The 19,287-nt window shown below is 43.8% G+C and overlaps 1 protein-coding gene across 5 annotated transcripts in view; it reads right to left on the bottom strand.

The window, feature by feature from the left end:
- Ptprg (protein tyrosine phosphatase receptor type G) overlaps positions 1-19,287 on the bottom strand; it is a 664,886-nt gene that overhangs the window by 45,893 nt on the left and 599,706 nt on the right. For 2 of the 5 annotated variants that reach the window (XM_021230841.2, XM_005076387.3), the window contains exons 14-15: positions 12,330-12,416; positions 15-106 (exon numbers count right to left, since the gene is read on the bottom strand). In XM_021230841.2, the coding sequence (XP_021086500.1) occupies positions 15-106; positions 12,330-12,416 (179 nt within the window). Of the gene's footprint in view, positions 1-14; positions 107-702; positions 759-12,329; positions 12,417-19,287 lie in introns of those variants that run through there. The other 3 variants (XM_021230842.2, XM_005076388.4, XM_040747571.1) reach the window with 2 other exon arrangements.

Raw genomic sequence — 19,287 nt, 5'->3', positions numbered from 1 at the left:
GGCGCCTCACTTACCCGGGATGGGGATAACAGGAATACTTTCATTGGGGACCACCCGAGGTGAACTGCTGTCTTCCACATAGAAATGAGCAGTCTGAAAACATTTTCTGTGTGGAAAAGCAAAACATGCCAACAGTGAGCACAGAAGTACACTTTGTCTAAGTTTATCATCTCACAAGCCTGCTTTAACAGTTTCCCCAGCTTGAAACATCCCACAGCACGGAGGGCGAACCCAAGGAAAAGTGCCCAACGCAAGCACAGCATTCAGACATCGGAGGAACCCAGCGGTCTGAAGAGCCATCTCCTATTACAGCCAGTCCCAACCCCATAGCTCCAAACATGCCAGTGAGAATTTGGCACAGAGTGGTCCCCTGCACGGGCCGTGGGGATTCTACCCAATATCTCTACAGCTCACGAGCTATAGGGGAGCCGTCCGCTATTCTGACCAGCCCCCCAAGTACCAAGTTCAAAATCACACCTTGAATCCCCTCCAATATAGTCATCAAACAATCCGACTGCATAATCGCACCACATTGTCTGTGCTTAGTCAAGGCCCCAAATCCTCAGACCGCTTTTAAAGGGGTCAGGGGGCTTCAATAGGATACGCATGCCCAAATCAGAGGCTCTTTCCAGACAACATCTAAAGCCAGGGCGGAAGCCTGTAGGTGTTTTCTGCTTGTCTTCATTTCAGCTTTGTTTTTACCTGTACTTCAAGCAAAGCAGGGAGCACACACTGGTCATCATAGGACAGGCAGTGAACAGAAAGGCTACGAGCAGCTCACGCAGCCTCTGCCTGAGATGCTGGCCAGCCCTCAGCTTTCCAGCATCCACGTCACTGCTTGCTGAGGCCTTAATGAGCTGCCGGAAACACAGGCTGAATATTTAATGAGACTGCTCAGTGTGAATGGCTATTGTGACCAGAGAAGGGTCCCTGTTCATCTGGCACAGGGGCTTTACAATAGCTGGCCCTACTGCTGGGTCTTTTAGCCAGGCAGGCGATATCCTTCTGGTGCTCCCAGTCACTGGGCTCAGTCCTACTCCTCTTGTGTTTCATGCCAAGTGACATTTACACACCATGGCTTTGCATCTTCTGGGGTCTGTATTCCAACTACTCGGGATAAGTCAACTTTTCTTCAGGGTGTCTTTGCTCATTGAAACACACAACACCACCAACAACAAAACAAAAAACCCTGGGATGTTTTCAGGAAGCCAAAGAATGTGGATGGTGGCGGGGAACTAGGGAGAAAAGTCAGTCAGTCACTCTAACAAACCAAACCAGATCCCCGAGAGACTGAGGAGACCTCACAGTCATGCAGCTCTCACACAGCAGGGTACTGCAGACACTGTCATTAGAGGTGAGCACTTGTCCCAGAAGGAGGGCTTTTCCTTTAAACAGTCTGTGTCTTCACGTGGAAAGGGCACTGCTTTACAGCCGTCTGCATTGCTCTCCCAAGATACAGGGATTCCTGAACATAAATGACCTCAACCCCACATATACTATAGGACTGGCATTGAAGAACACTGAGGAAAAACCAGTGTTTTCTGCAGGTGCCGGACATTTGCAATTGAAGTAGAGAACCAAAGGTTCATTCCTACATTCAGTAGCCTTTACCTCGCTTGGGGTAATATGTATAATTGTGGGACTCTGGTCCTAAACATATGGTGCCAAGTCAACATGAAAAATAAGACCACCATATCTGAAATACCAATTACTTTCTGTTTTTAAATTAGTTGTCAATTATTTATCGTTGGCTTTCTTCTTCCCCTTTATCATCTCCTGTGTGTGGATGATTTCCAGAAATGAAATCCTGAAGCTGAAGCATGGGTCAGGGATACCACAAATGAATAGGAGCCTTGCTTGTTTAGGGCCATAGCTATGGGAATTCTGCTTTTGTTTGGTTACTCAGCAGCCTGGACAAGTTCTCAAAGTCACTCAGATAAATGTCACACACTGCTCCAGCTCAGCTTTAAAATACAGAACAACAAATGAACAGCAACAACAAAAATAATAACTACCTAATAACTTCTGGACTGGGAATATTAGCAAATGTGTAATCCCAGCACCCCAGGGGTGGAGGTAAAGAGTTCTTGAGTTCAAGACCAGCTTAAGCTACCACTGCGAGACAAGTCTCCAAAACCATTTATGTTTTAAGACGACAAAGTACTATGCCTATTATTTCTAAGACTGAAGTGGTTAGCACACGGGATTCTGTTACTGTTACAGACGACCTAAGAAGGTACAGACCATGGTGTCGATTGTTATTTTATTATTATAATTATTTTCTGGAAACAGGCAGACAATCCAGCCAATCTTACTGTTAAATGCAGAACTAACAGCTGCACATTCTCTTTGGGGAAAAAGCAGTGCACTGAAGCAAATCTCACTCCAGTGCCCCATGTGCTGCTTTTATAATGGATTTTCCCTGGAGCAAACTCACTCTGTGATTACCAGGGCAAAGCTGGCAAGTGGGGTCGGGGTCAGGAGCCTGGGAGATACAGCTGTGCACATCTGTGCCTAGTTGCTTATCATATGCTTTTTCCCACACAGTGATGTGGGTGGACAAATCACTACAGAACCTGGGGAAGTCTTCTCCCTTTAAACCCAAGTCTTAAGGCACATGGCAGGAGTTAGCTCAGGGCCCAGTCACAGCATCACATGTGCAGATAGATTACACAGTCTGCAACTGGCCGGAATCCTCAAAACCAGCTCCTTGCCTAGCTAAGCACTGGAGTCATTTAGGAAGAACTACACAGGAACAGATGATCCTTTTGGACCGATGAGTGAATACAAATGAACCAAAGAGGAAAATCAATTCAAATCACCTTAAATCCTCCTCCGTCCTCTAAGGGCTACTAACATTTTGGGGGCTATCCTTCCATACCCTTGCTCGTTTGCGTACTTAGTCATCTTTGGTCATTTGCAATCATTTTGGGAGCAGGAAAAACAAGACAGACAAGGATTCTGCCTTCTCACCACGTAAGTTTTTTTGTAAGAAAGGAAACCACAAATGTGAGCAGCTATGGGGAAACACTCCTCAACAGGGAGGGCAGTGATTAACTGATGATGGTGAAAGAAGGGATTTGAATTGAAACCTACAAGTGAAGGACAGGCTCACAGTGGGAGGGGGAGAGCATTCTAGGCACACCTAGCAGCTACAGGAAGTATCTCAGGACAGAGCAAACCTCACAGGCGTTGGAACCCCAAGGCAACCGAGAAGCAAGCCAGAGACTGGGCAAGAGGACCACAGCCCCAAAACCCAGGAGGCCTGTGTTGGCTTTTGTTGGAGGCTAAGAGCCACGCAAAGCCATCGATGCCAACCTATGCTGTAACACACTTTTAGCTATCTCTTTGAACAGGCTCATTAGGGTTGCTGTATGAGACAGATCATAGAACATCAAGAAGGTAGCAAGAAGATTAACCAAGGGCTACTGTGGTTAGCCCACTCCAAAACTCAAGTAGATGGATGTGTGTGTAACACACACACACACACACACACACACACACACACACACACACACCATTTTGTTGAGTTGGACACTGAACCTAGAGCTTCACACATGATAAGTGCTCTACCACTGAGTTACCTCTCTAGCCCTGATTTATATATTAATAACAAACTACAATCCTATCATAAACATACATCCTTCTGACAAACAGAGATACATCCTCATTGCCAGTGTTCGCCTAACCATCACTGCATTGTTAGAATTACTGCTTTAATAACACCTTACTGAGAGTCTATCCTGGGGCCAGGCTGCTGCTTCACGGCACTCCCCAAATGTGGTGGTCTTTTCTTGTGTACAAATCTTACACTTTGGTTCTAACTTTCCAATAAGGCAAAAGGATATTGCATGGTATTGTATTTTAATTTGTTCATTTCTGAAAAATCCCACAAAAAGGTTTTATCTTGATGGTTAGTAAGGCATGAAAAAAAAAAAGCAAAGGGACAAATACCCACAAGTTTCAATTCCTCCAAACTTCTCCCTTGGATTTGATCAGAGAAGCAGGGTTGCCTCTGAATTTGAGCCCAAGGGAATGGAGACAGAATTTCTAAAAGTGTTCTCAAGTATGTCACTGAGTATGCAATTTCAATTTTCTTTGTAGTTTCAATTCTCTTTCAACTAACATAGCCTAACAATTCCTTCTTGAACAAACAGATTTCTATGATAGTGAAAAGCCATTTCCAAAATTGCTTTACCATGAATGTTTATGCAAGCATTATTATAAAAATGGAAAAACAAAGTAGGTCATGTTTAGAATAAAGAAGAAATGTATTTGTAACTTTAGTTACACATTATAACCTAGTTGATCACTACCATACATTTTTCTTTCACTTCCCATCCCGCAGGGTGTTCACCCCTCTCTTAAGGAGCTAGGGTCAGGCAACAGTATTCTCATTGAATTGACATCATTGGTGTATTGATAATCCAAATTAATTATCTTCTGCCTTCCCGATTCTATACTAGCTGTGTATATTTTTCTGATAGTTTCTAATTTGGAGAGATTCTTTGGAGTTTTGAGCGTTCCTGAACATGGACTGACTACCTGTTTCTCTCTATACCTGCCTGTTCTATCACTATTACAGCAACTTGTCAGTCAACAGTGGTAATTTACTGAAGTCCAGATCTTATTTAAGTAATCCATGCAGGATGAAGCCCATACCTGGTGACAACCACCTAAGAAGGCCTAGAATAGACACATCCTTTCACTGAGGAAGCTGGTTTGCACTGTTCCTAGTTAAGAACTTCTTATGACAAAGGGACAGTAGTTCCAGTGACTCTCTGGTGTTCTCCCTAAGATGTCACTGGAAATAAAAAAAATCCTTGAACAGAAGGTGGACAGTACCATAAAAGTATCTATAAAAGTTATATGAGAATTTACAGGATCCCATATGGCATGAGAAATACTCATCATGACTTCAAGGGTGTTAACACGACTGTATTAAGTGCAAAAAGGAAAGTTGTACTTGAGTAAGAATGTCAAGGTCCTCGCTTCCATTCTGTTAGAATCTAAGTGTCAGAAATAGGGTGGCAGTTGAGTGTGGTGGTGCACACTTGGGAGGCAGAGAGAGGTGATCTCTGTGAGTTCAAGGCCAACGTGGTCTACACAGTGAGTTCCAGGACAGCCACATACTGAGACCCTGACTCAAAAACAAACAAAAGGAATAGAATGGCATTCTAGATAGGGTGGCAAAATGCTCTTCTATAGACACTAAATAAAAGTCTCTTTGGGGAGGGGCTAAATTACAGAGAAGACATTTCTCAGTTTGTCCTTACTAAGACTAATTTTTAAATCACCCTTGTGACTTCCTATGCCTGTCTGGTAGCAATATTCAGTTTAGTGTCTGTGAAGGAATTGGAGTCTGTGGTATTTACCTAAATAAGTACTGTGCAGTAGTCTGTTATGTTCAGTTCCAAGTGTCTGGTTACTTGAAGAATCTGGAAATCACAGGGTGACATGGCTTCCTATGACCCAACACCATCAATAAATAAGTAGACTGAGACTCAACACTGTCAGGTGGTAGCAGGAGGCAAACCACCCCATGTACACGGGGTATTTTCTCAGTTCAACTCAGTGGGTATGAGATGAAACGGGAGATGTGTATCTGTTGCTTCTTCAGTTGGTCTTGATTCTAGTGTCTCTCTCCCATAGTAAGTATCCTGACACAGTGAACCAGTCTCCAACTTAAATATTCACCTTGAAGATAAGCATGTCTCCACATGCATCAGACGCTAGACCAAGGTTGGCCAATGTATCAATCTATACCTACTTTCACAGAAGTTCTAGGTAGCCAGATGGGAACAATTTTCCACATTCTTCTGCATTAAGCCATTTTCTTTGAGAAAGCTAACATAGACTTGTACACTTTGGATAGATTTCTAAGAAAGGCTTAATTAGAAGTCAAAAGAGTGATATGGGGTATTTTTCTCCAGCAGTTTCTCTAGTCTCTGTGGATTCTGCTTAGAGCTCCATAGGTCTCAAGTCCACCTCTCACCACTGTGGTCCAGAACTGTGGGATGTCCAATTTCTTTTTGTTGTTGTTATACAAGTGTGCACATATGTATCCATCTTTTTAAAAGTCCAGAGGACACTTGAGCCTTAAGTGTCGTTAAATTTTGTTCTTCAGTTAATGTTTCTAAAATAACTTTCTACTCTTTCAAATAAGGGACCTGTTTTGAGGAGAGAGATTTTTCTCAAGACTCAAGCATTCTAGTGTTGTGACAGCAGAAGCTATCTGTAATCAGGATACAGCAGACACTGACCTGCATCAGCTGTCAGCTAAGTCCTAGAGCTCCCGCCGAAGCGCACACACACCAGCACATGGCGGGTTCTGCTGTTTTTAATTGGCCCTCATGACTAACGACACACACACAAACAGCTGCTCCAATAGCATAATCCAGTTAAAGAGTCTTGCTCTGCCAACAACATATAGCAAACTACAAAGATGAGCAGGGAAACTAGATTTTTAACACCCTTCCCTATTTCCTTCCAGAAATCTGACATATTCTTAAGGAAGAGCACCCAGGAGGCCTGCATGTCTGCACAGTGCCTTCCCATCCTGCTGCTTCTGCTTCTTCCAGGTAGTTGTTTAGACAACCCCTGATGGGGGTGAACAATTTTCTTCCTCCCATCCCACTCTGCTTGCCTGGCAAGAATTTGTGAATAAGTAGGCAACCAACACTTTTCTGAAACAAAGGGCTGACACACAGTCTAGAAATGTCTACAGCGGCACTTGGCACTGCTGTCTATCAAAAAGGCCTCTTCCATGGCATGCTGGGCTTCTGAGATCTCCAGACATTTGGCTCAGCACGTCCATCCTTTGGACAAGCTTGTTTCCATTCTCAGTTTCCAGTGCTGTGGGTGCGGGGCTGTGGACTGGAGGGACAATCTCACAAGGTTTTTAGACTTATGTTAGAACTCAGAATTACAAACTAAACAAACGTTGACATGCACAGACTAGAAATCAAGTCACTATCTTCAAATTAAGTTCAACAGTTTTGTAACCCTATCACATCACAGTGTGAAAGAGTGTGTCTGCAGGGTGGAGGTAAAATTCTAATTGCAGACTATAGTGGTCAGTTGGTTGAGCCACTACTGAATATTAATTATGCTGTCTTAAGCGATTCATAGACTGCGCTCATTTGAATTTACAGTGGCATACCCCATAATAATCTCATTTATTTTCATGTTGTCAAGAACAGAAATCCCATTAATATTTACTTTTGTAAATGGGTGTGCTGTAGTGAACTTTATATAAGAGCCATTTATTAATGGAAAGATGCAAACACTAACAGGCCAGTGAAGGAGACTGACAGCAGTGCTAAAAACAAACAAACAAACAAAAAACCTCTGATTGATTTATTAGGACAAAATGTTTCCAGAAACAGAAGTGACAAACAACAATAGAAGGGAAAAGGCTGTGCACATCACTGGGCTTTCCCTCACGAGCGTCTGCTGAAGCTACTCCCGGTCTTGCTTGGAAGGTGGCCCAATGTAATTCTAAGTTGAGATTTTTTTTCATACACAACAACCCACTTGCTGTTGAGTTTTCCTCACTGCCTGTTAAGTGATCCAGTTTGTGCAGCTAAGTTTACACAGTGTAGTCTCCGGAAGGGCTCTTCCAGCATGAAAGATTCAGAAACCAAAATATGCTTCTGGTTGGCACATTTTCCAAGCCATGAAAAGGGACACAGAAATCTCACAAATCAGAGTGCGCTCTGGGGGATAATAAAGTGGCATTTTTCACATCAGGGTTGCTGGGCACACCTTTGTCATGCTCTGGACAAACGGGGTGTGGAATGGGAGGGGGAGGGAAGGAGGAGACAACAGAGAACAAGACCACCCAGAAGGTGAACAGGCAGGAAAGGGAATAGAGAGGAGAAAGTGTTCCTGGATCGTGGAGACTTCATATGAGTAGCAACGACGCCCTAACTCATCCTTGCTATAGGTGAAAGGGACAACAACAACAACAAAAGTTTGATTTCCGCAGGAAGAATGTTATTGGATGAGTAAGGCTGCCTGTAGTGAATTTCTGTAAGAAATGGGAGAAAATGAACAAACTACAGACAAGAAAGTGGCCTTGACAGAATACTCTTTCTTGCTCAACATTATTTCCCAAGAAATCCTAACAGATCCCTGGGGATGGCTGCAGGGCACTTTCCAGGAAACAGGACAGTGGAGGTCACTTCCCAAGACATGTTTTCAGTATTTCAGCCAGTTCCAACAAATAAGCCCTTGAAGTTCGTCTTCAGTGCTCAGTGGAGACCTGGGAAAGGCCTGCCGTTAGGGTCTTTGAGAAAGCTGTTGAACCTTTTCTCCTTATCTGAATGCTCTGAGCACCTAGAATAAGGCTACAGGTACTCACCATGGTTTGGAGGGTAGCCTTGGAATTCACTCTGTAGACCAGGATGGCCTTGGACTCACAGAGATCCACCTGCCTCTGCCTCCTGGGAGTAAAGGCTGCAGTGCCATGTCTGGCTTGCTGTAATATTCTTAATAGCCTTTATATTTCAGGATCTAAGCAGATGCCATGTGCTTTTTTTTTTTTTAAACTGGCCATTGTAGCAGTACTTGTAAAACTTGAGAGTAGCCCCTGCCAAAAGATACCCCACTGTCATCCAGGTGATATTACCAGTGATCAAGAACTGATTTTCTTTTTTGTTGTTGTTGTTGTTGTTGTTAAACAGCCATATAAGAACTTTGGAACAAATGACTTAGAATGGACTTTCTAAAGCTGTGGCTCTCAACTTGTGGGTCATGACCTCTTCAGGATCAGATGGCCCTTTCAGAGGGGATGCATATCAGATATCAGGCATATCAGATATTTACATTACAATTAATTCATAAGAGTAGCAAAATCACAGTTATGATGTAACAACAAAAATAATTTTATGGTGGAGTCACCACAACATGAGGAACTATATTAAAGGGCTGCAGCATCAAAAAGTTTGAGAACCATTGTTTTAAAGAAATAGTTTAGAGAACGGAAAAACAATCTCCTTTCCAATATAAAAGGGCAACACACTGGGAGTACACTGACACTATTTCTACATCTCCTCGGAGTTAACAGAAGGTGCACAGTGCCCAGCACTGGAGGGGCAGATCCAGACACACTGCTAACAGAAATCCCTCAGGTCAGAGGCAGAGTCAGTGTGGAGCTCTAGCCAAAGCACCACACATGCACTCTGTGATGCCACTGCTTCCCTGAATTTATCCTGCAGCTGTATTCATCCATGTGCAAAATGACATTAACAAAGCTATTCAGCATAGTATTGGGTTGTCACAAAACTGACAGCCTTAGAGGACTGCTTAAATAAATCATGGCTGCTCTATTTTAAAAGCACCCTCCCCCAAATAGGGAGGTATAGATGCCTAGAGAAAACTGTTATTTCAAACAAAGCTAACTAAGCATGTGGGCAAAACATGGAGTACTTTACTACGTAAAACAGGTAGAGAGATGCCCTATTTGCTTAGACTAATAAAAGTCTTGACTACTGTATAAATTAGCAAAGATGAGCACCTATTTGAGAGGAGGTAAGGAGTAGGAGGGTGGGTAGATGGAACTGTGAATGTTTATATGCTTTTAAACTTTATTGTCTTGAATGATGCCAAATACCACTTATTCAAAATTTAAATCAACTTTTTGAAAACTTGAGCCTGTTTTTTATACATTTATCCTTAGCTCACACCTTTCTTGATTTGGGACCTCAGAGGCATGGCCCTTTCTCCTGTCCACAGAGGGACAGCTAACAGACGCATTGTAGAAAGCAAGGGTAGAAGGTTGATGTCACATCAGGTTTATACCCAGCTCCTGCGGCTCTGTGCAGGGCTGCTCTTTCAGGATCTCTAGAGGCTTTTCTTCCCCCCTAGTGCCCGCTCGAATTTTGGATGAGTGCAGGCCATGGGAAGAAATAAGAGAAAGAAACAAAGATGGGAGACATGGAGGCTGGTGGAGTGCTTGTCTGATGCATTCCCGCCTCCAACGGAAGCCTTGGAGGGGTGGCAGCCTATCCAGCAGAAAACTAAACAGTATGGAGCTGGGTTGGTAGCTAAGGTGAGTGGGCACAATGTGAAGCAATGGAGGAGTGTGTGGGTTGCTGGCCTTAAACATACAGAACACACAGGGCAGTGGGTAACTGTAGGCTTCGGAGGAATCATATAGGCAGAGGAACCCCTTAGAGAAAATAAGGGAGCCCCCTGAGGACAGAGTTCTATCAGGCCCTGCCCTTCCTTGTGGAGTACTGAATACAACATAAAGCAGGAGAGAAAGGACCTGCTTAAGATCCTAGCTGCCTAGAATGGAGGCTCCACCCAACTCATCCACTTCAGCAGGACTGCCTGGCCAAGTCACTCTTACCTCCTCAGAGCCTTAACAAAGCATTCCATATATGTTGCCTAATTTAATCTTCATAGCCACCCTAAGAGGATGAGTTTTCAATAGACCCATTTTCTACATGAGGAAACTGAGTCTCAAAGAGATCCTTGGTCATAGAGCCAGGAAGTAGTAGAGCTAAAAATACAATCCACATGTCTCTGAGTCAAGGTCTGTGTTTGTAGCCACACTGCAGAAAATTTATTTTATACTGCACAACTCAGTTAGGAAAAGCCAATAAGTACTTGCCGTTCCTCATGATGATTTCTAGCATGGACTTAGGTGGAAATGACTTATATTTCCCTCAGTCTTAAGCAAAGTTACCATATTCCTTGTAACAAACTGCAGGCATGAGGAATCTCCTGTGTGAAGCACAGCGTGTCTGTATCAAGTCTACTCCCATACTAAGGGCCAAGCACAAACGTGGGTTGAGTATCCTGTTGGAGAGCCCTGGAAGCTGGACAGGCATTTACCTTTGTGTTGCTCTGAGACATGCTGGTTCTTTAAAATACTACAGTAAGACACGTCACCATGGACTGGGCATAACAATTGTTCAAGTGATGTCCATGAAAAAAGCATCTTACAGGCTGGGTATAAAAATTATTTAAGTATGTCCATGGAAGAAGTGTCAAAATGGGCTGGGTATAAAAATTGTTCAAGTGATGTCCATGGAAGAAATAGCATTGTGGAATTGGTTTAAAGATTGTTCAAATGAGGTCCATAGAAGAAACATCATCACAGACTGGACTTAAAAATTGTTCAAGTGAAGTCTGTGGAAGAAACATCATCACAGACTGGGTGTAAAATTTTTCAAGTGATGTCCATGGGAAAAAAGTCATCCTGAACTTGGTATAACAGTTGTTCATGTGATATCCATGGACCCCTCTCTTAAGATAAGCTCTCTGAATTGAAAGCTATGAAAGAAGCTTCTGATCCCATTTTTTAAAAAAGCTATTGGGAGGTTTGAAACTGTGCTAGAAATTGGAAACTTCAAAACATTAAAAATAATCATAGAATTAATCACATGATCAGTGTTAGTGTGTCGTGCATAGGGTAGAAATTATACAGATAAAGATGGGCCAGCTTTCTCACTAGCCTGTCAAAATTCCTCCTGTGTTATATTACAACTCTGTTTGATTATCCTGGGAATATAGCAGAAATTTCATCTCAGTAATCTGATATACAACAGCCAATCGAGACAAGCCATTCCATGTATAAGGTTAGATGTAAATTTTACAAATTGATTTCCTGAAAGAACAAATGTACTACTTGCAACATAAGTTGATTACTTGACTTAATTTAGTATTAAAAGAATATTAATATTGAACAGTTTATGTAAGATAAGCAATACAAATATTATCAAGAGGCTCAAGTGCAGTAATTAAGACTATATTTACAATTTCTAATTGTTTAACTCTTCAGGTCAGTACTTTTCATAAGAATTCGTGCACATTTGCTTTTTTATGGAAAAGCATGTTATATCCACACCTGTTCATTTTCTCTTTCCCAGTTTTAACCCTTTGTTTATAAATTAAGACATTTGTCATTATAAGGATTATGCTTTCTTGAAAGAAAAAACAAAGCTCTAAACATGCATTACGCTCTTTTGGAAAAAAAAATCAAAAGCTCTGAACATGCAACAGCTGATTTTTTTTTAAAGAAAATGGATGCAACATACATACAGACACGCAAACTAGTGCGCCCACAGTATTACCAAGAGGAACAGAAAACACGGCCCAGCCCGCTGAAAAAGCAAAGCAAGCACAAGCTGGAGCTGTAAGAGACAGCGGCCACACCAAGGCTCAGCTGGCCTTTACAGGGTTACTGGGTGGGGGGGGGGGTAAACGTAAGCATTTTCTGACTAGGAGACTTTCATCCCCAGAGCAACAAAACGAAAGTTCCGCAAGCCAGTCCCGGCCGCTGAGACCCCCCCTTTATTAAGCTGGGCCGCCCTCACCTGCTCCCCTTCTCTCCTCTCTCCCCAGAAGAAGGCACTTCACGGGAACGTCTGGGAAAGCCCTTGGACTTTATTTTGTTACACCCTCTAAATGGACAAAAAACAAAAGAGAACATGTGTAGAAGACAGTATTTCAATTGGCCACCCAGAGTTCCACACAGAGACGCCCTCCCTCCACGCTCACAGACACCCCTCCATCAAGTGTCATTTACACATTTCCAACAGGGTGTGTATGCAAAAATGGCCTGTATCAGCTGAGTCTGATGCTGAGGAAGAAACACAGGTGGGGTTGATCTCCAAAGTGATAATCTCCATATCAGAAGGTGGCATTAATCCAGTGGTGACAGAGGTCAGGGAGTCACAATCATGACCTCATTCAGATGTCTGCCCTTCACCTCTGCTGGCACACCGTCCAAGCAAACAGACAGATCAGGAGTCCCATAACTTGCAGGGTCTGCAGTGCCCAGTGTGGCCTGCCTTCCACCACCCGTTTCTCTGCATCAGACAGATCCAGAGTTTTGCCTTTACCCATGTATCCATGTCCCTTTTGGATAAACACTTTTACACAGAAGGTACCTCAGCAGACAGGGCCAGTACTTGGCAAGAGTCCTCTTGAACATTTAAATACCTCAGCATCTGACACCAGGCTGCCTATGCTAAGGATGCTCTTCCTGACAAATGTAAACACTTTCAGGGGGCTGATTGTAGTGGGATGGCCCAAGCCACCTGGGCTATAGCATTTCACACTGAAATGACTCTTATTCTAAGTTCCGTTCACAGAACAGGAAAGACAAACCCTAATACACACACGACCTTCTCTTCTACAGGGGCCCTGCTGACTCCCATACAGATATGTAAAGACAGGCTTCACTTTCTCAGACACAAGCAGCTGTGCCTTCCAGGAACCAGCACCTCTAGCTTTTTAGTGTTAATGGTTTTCCTCTCCTTTCCTATGAGCTTTAAGTCATTTTGGTCATTACTAGACTGACTGTTAGATAAAAGTGCTTATCAGGGGAGCCAACCTTTAGAGAAAGTAGAACTTGGTGATGAGGTTGAAAGGGGGAGGGACTGTGCAGTGCTGAACTTCCCGTCTCCCTCCGTTGAAACTTGTGCCACTACAATGACTGTCCTCCAAACATCAGGAGTCTGTTGTGTGGCTGCGAACACTAATCTGAAGAAACCATGAGTTTGTTGCAGTGTTTTGTATTTTTTATACATTTTCAGAAAAACTTGAAAGTTGCAGCTTCCTAAAATATTTAGACTTTTTCTCAACCCTTAGCCCCGCTCTGAATTCTGCCAGATTTACTCTTTCGGGAATTTTGGAGCAGAGCCGGCTATCTCCGCAGTTTTTCCTCACGCACAATCGCAGACTCTTGAGGCTCCCATGATTAAACTGACAACACTTTAGTGAGAAGCAAGCCAGTAACTAATATCCCCAACAACCACGGGGTAACCTGAGCGAGCCCAAGTAGCAACCCTGGGAGGGAAGGCAGTGAATTCTGAAGAACACGGCTCACCAGTCTAGGACAAACACCTGAGCTTTCAGAAAGTGAGCTCGGTTTAAAACTGTATCAGCCAGCACAACCTGTGCTGTCTTTGAAGTAACAAGGAACATGTTTAAATGGCAACCTTTAGCCTCGCTTCTCTCCCGCTTTTGTCTAATGACTGTGTGTTAGCCTGTTCCAAGAGCTTCGACTGGCAGCTCAGGGCCAACTCCACAGCAGGGGGCCGGTTACTATAACAACTGACAGCTCTCATGAATTCTGAAAGGGCCCTGAGTAGCCATTTGGGAAACAGTTATTGAGCAAAAAGTTGCCTGGGATCAGAGGCATTAGCTGCCACGTGACTCAGCTTTCCCTGAACAGTTGGGAGGGAAAAGGGGGTGGGGAGAAGGTGCCCACCTTCTGGACACCTGGGGACCTTAAAATGCCCCCACCCCCATTCCTTTCATCTTCGTAGGGCAAGACAGTTAAACACCACTGAGATATCAGAATCCCAAACCTCCAAGGCAAGTCTTATTTTGGCACCATGAAATGTGTCTTAGCTCTCCCCACACGTTTGATGCATTTTCAGGCTGTGGAGAGCTGAATGGTAAAAATTACTCCTAATGGTTAAAACTCTTGAGATACAGCCAGAGAGAGAAGTTCTAGGTAGAAGTTGCACAAGAAGTAATTAACTTTAGAAGGAAACAAGAACACACAAACACCCAAGAATGGTCTGTTTGCAGAAAAGATAAAGGTAAGTGCACACAGAGCCATCAAAAATGACGTTGACGCTTTGGTTTTTCTACCCTTTGATTCATATTTTCTTAGAACAAGAGGATACTGAGCAGCTGGGGCTGAATACAGGTTTTGTACATGCAGGCCTCAGATAAGGCCTATGAAAGGCCAAGAAAGTACCTTTGCTTGAGAACAGGGGAGGTCACTTGAGGGGCAAACCTATGGCCATACCGAATGCCCTAGGAATTGGTGCATCTATATGGCCACCTATGTCTGAGCAATTATCTTCTACTTTTTTCCTGCATAGTAACAGCTGAAGTATCCTCTCTAAGAAGTCCTTCTTGGCTCTCACTGTACCCCAGTCATGGGCAAGATTTTTACAGAGCTCACGGTCCCCCTTTATCATGGCTGGTGTTCCGCAGGACAAACACATCAGGGAGTCAGGCCGGAAGAGAAGTGACTGCAGACCATGGTCACCTGGCCAATAGTGGCCATGACAAAGGAACCACAAGGTTGGCTTTGTCCAGCATGGTGTCCCCACAAAGGAAGGTGACAACAGTGTAGCTGGGGTTCCTAGTTCATGTAAATGAGACAGTCAGTTGGGGATTGAGTTAGATGTTATTTCCAAATAACACAAAAATTGAAAGAACAGGCCAGTTCATATAGGTCACTGGTTTGAGGTAATCTTTATGTACTTATTCACCTCCTCTACTAAGCTGTGAGTCTCTCTGCAAAGCAGGAATTCTGTCTCCTGGAGGACTCTCTTGTACCCTGTAAAAGGGGGTGTGTAAGAAGTGGTGAATGGAGCAACACAGGAAGGAGTCAATGGCCAACCACAAAGGGCTCACAGGTTCAGCAACACAAAAATCCTACCTATGAGAGCTAACACTATGAGATGTGAGATCCTGGTCAGTCTTCCTTTCTGGAAACTGTTTCCTTTCTCGGAACAATGATAATCTTCTTCCCGATGCCCTGGCCACCATAAGGAACCTCTAGAATCAGAAGTGTCACACATGCAGGGAATGGCAGAACACACTTGCTGTCCCAGGTCCTCAGGGGGCTGCAGTAGGGGATTTGTTCATCTGAGGTCAAGCTACTGAACCTACTGAGAAATCTCTAGAAAGTGTTAGGGCTCAGTGGTAAGAGCACTAACAGGCATGTCAAGGCCCTGAATTCAATGCTTAGCACCTCACAGGGAAGCAAATGTAACATGTGTTGTCTTTCATTCAACAATTACTGGTGGCTTCCATTAGCAGTTTTAGATTTGATGTCCCTTCAGCCGCCTACTTAGAAAAGCAAATTCTTAGTAGACTGTGCCCCTTATGACTCTACCAGGGTGGAAAGCAGGCAAACACCTCATCTCAAGGCACTTCCGGCAGTTGAGGAAGTGCTGCTGCCGGAGCAGCAGGTACAGGGGATGCCCTGTGTGCCTGCTCACAGGTGCTCTGACGGTCCGGGTCACTACTGTGGAAGACCTGCTTTCCAGAGACGCACATGTGACCAGTCACGCTGCGAGCACATGTGCCATGCTCTCACACGCCCACACTCTATGTCCACGTGTTTCTGCCTGCCTGAGCCCCCATTATGCCAATACAAATCCCTGTACATCTGCAGTTTGTATTCCTTTTCTCTACCACGCTACCACGCTGTCTCCCACTGAACATGTCAACAACACTCTCTTGTGTTCATGAACAGCATTCTTAACGAGGAGGCATCAACATGTAGAAAGGTCTAAAGGTGGGACTCAGAGAGAGAGAGAGAGAGAGAGAGAGAGCTTTTTTTCTACTTGTGGATATGACATTGACATGAGCCAACTGACTTGCCACAAAGTTTACAAATGACTTGATCATATGATCTTGGTCATATGTTCAAGAGGGGCATGCGTTCAACAAGATTAGAGCAGTCTCTGAAATATGAAACTTTAGTAATCTTACAACCAGAGGCTACAGTTTCCACTTACAAAGCTTACGGCCCTATGGTTCAGAATCCATGAAGTGAGCTGAGGCCTATTTGAAGTAAGGCTGCTCTGTATTTCTGTGAAGCCCCTTTCCAAGCTAGAATTATGGTCCATAAGATACTAAATCAGAGATATTAGCACTAATCAGCTGGGTCTATGGCAAAGTTGGTTATACTATTCAACATCAGAATTTTAAACTAGTAGAGATGTAGCTGAATGTAAACATCATTATTGAGTTCCCAGAACACCTGAAAATAGAATTATTTCCCCAAATTTTCATTCACATAATTATGAAAAATTCAGAACCCAAACTGGTTCTTGGCCAGTCCTCCAGGCCAGGTGGCCATTACTGTGAAAACATCACACAGTAGTAGCTAAACAGTTCCTTGGCCTGTAGTGTCTGTTTGCCCTGCAGACATGAAAGCAGGCTACATAAGGAATAACTGTTCCCATCATGCATGCTATTCCCCCATCTGGGGCAACATAACATAACAGTTAAGACGGTGGGCCATGGGGTTTGGATAGATGGATCCGTGAACAAGAACACTTGCTGGGTCTGGTTCCTATCCCAGCACGCATGTGTAAAGCTCTAGACTCCACCAGTGCTATTCAGGGTGGAGACAGGAGAACTGTTGAGGCTTGCTTGACCTAAGTAAAGTAACCATGTCTTAAAAGGAAAAGCAGGACATCAATTGTTCTCCTGTGGTCTCTGCCTGAGCACATGCCTGAGATGATAAAACAAAACAACAAAAAGTCAATAAAAAAATTCTGGGCTACCCAGGTCTTAAGGGACACAAAAGCCACTTGCAAACAAAACCTGCCTTCGTGGCAATCAGGTGTACACTGGTGCCTGGCTCAAGGTAGCTAATCTGCACAACAGCACAGACGCACAGCCCAGCACACGGGGCACCTCGTCTAGCATCCACCTCAAATTATGCCAATCAAAAGGGTACCATGCTAAGCTTCCCTACTGAGGGGCACAGCTGTGCTGTTCACGTCTTTTCAGGGCATTGATGCTGTCCAAGCAGTTTGCCCTGATAAAGCGGGATCCACAGCTCTTGCACTGAGCTTTTCAAATATTAAGTCAAAGCCTGGGCTGCTACCATCTAGAGTAGTAAGGCCAAAATGGCACACTCTCCTTTTCCAGCATCTTCAAGAACTTGGATTAAAAAAAAAAAGTTGTTCTGACTCATTTGCAATAGCTCTGAGCCACTGAAACAGATTGCGAGATCTGTGATCTGTAATATTTATCATGCACACTACTGGGTGCCATGTGCCGCAGGAGGCAAGCATTAACTTGGTTGATTTCCTTTCCATCTCCTGCCCTATTACCCTGTCCTCCGTCCCAGACCACTTTGCACAGATGAATGTCTTTCTACCTTCATTGTACTTTCTCAACTGTTACAGATTTTGGGTTTTCCTTTTCTACAAGACCATTCCAGAGCAAACCGCAGCATCCTAGTTTCAACACCTCTGCTGAAAGTATTACAAAGTACATTTTCCTTTGCAGAGCCATGTTACCCAGCCAGTTTTGCTCCTCGGTGGTCCCTGGTGGCTCCTCAGTAGTCCTGGGTGCACTCCATCCCAGATCTCTTGGATATCTGAACTCTGTGCCCATGGCCCCCTTTATTTATTTATTTACTTATTTATTTATTTATTTTGGTTTGTTTGAGCAAATCTCAAGTAATGAGGTTGTCCCTTTTTGGATCATAAGCTGATATGATGGTGCTAATGGATCTGAATACTCGAGGACATGTGTGGAGGTACTTCAAAGTACAGGTGACCTCAGGGGCTAAGTTGATTTTTCATTTCTCATGCAGCAATTCCAGAAAGTTGGGCCACCATGGAGGAGAGCTGGATCCTGACAGATTTCACATGGGTGGACTGTAAACCTGCCTGTTTGATAGGCCACCAGTGTGCTGCAGCTGCTAATAAAAGCTTCTAGAATACAAGCAGTTCTGAGTAACCAAGGATGGCTCCCAGGCTCCAAAGCTCTCTCCTGGGTGGTGGGGGTGCAGGGGCCTGACTTTACTCTGTTCCTACCTAGTGATGCCCTCCTCTGGAATCGCCTTTAGGCCTGATAGGAGCATCATCTGAACCAATTTTATTAACTTTATAGTCACCCTTTCGTTTTGGTTCAAAGCAGTTCTGCTCAGTTGGCTAACCTACATTTATACTATACTTAGCTCTAAATTGATGACTGAGCTATTTCTAGGCTACTGTGCATAATGAGATCATTCCAAAGAACAAACTCAGATACTGTCTTATGCTATGGTGAGATTACTGGAAAGTATATCATAAAAGGTATTTATTTTGATCTATAGATTTCATTTTCTCACTTCCAAACATTTGAGGTATACAAGGACCCAGGATGATGTTTCTATTTTTCCTGAAAGTCAGATCTGGTATAACACCATGGCACATGTGTATTTTGTACCCATCTGCTACACAGGGCAGACGCTTCTCATGGCCTATATTGCCTGCCCATATGCATTTAGTGGCATGTTTCTTAAACTACTTTACAGGTAAGGAATCTTCACTGCAGGTAGTACTTAATTGGCCTCTCCCTAGTATGTCCCTCAGCTCCCAATATGGACATTTAGTCCTCTAATTTCCAACACAGCTTTTATACCTCTGACATGTTATATCTGCATCTATCACACACACACACACACACACACACACACACACACACACACACACACACACACACAGAGAGAGAGAGAGAGAGAGAGAGAGAGAGAGAGAGAGAGAGAGAGAGAGAGAGAGAGAGAGAGAGAGA

Source organism: Mesocricetus auratus, unplaced genomic scaffold (genome assembly GCF_017639785.1).
Source record: "Mesocricetus auratus isolate SY011 unplaced genomic scaffold, BCM_Maur_2.0 Super-Scaffold_100006, whole genome shotgun sequence".
Classification (NCBI taxonomy): domain Eukaryota; kingdom Metazoa; phylum Chordata; class Mammalia; order Rodentia; family Cricetidae; genus Mesocricetus; species Mesocricetus auratus.
Note: the sequence above shows the minus strand (reverse complement) of the source record. Positions and strands in the feature narration are given on the sequence as shown.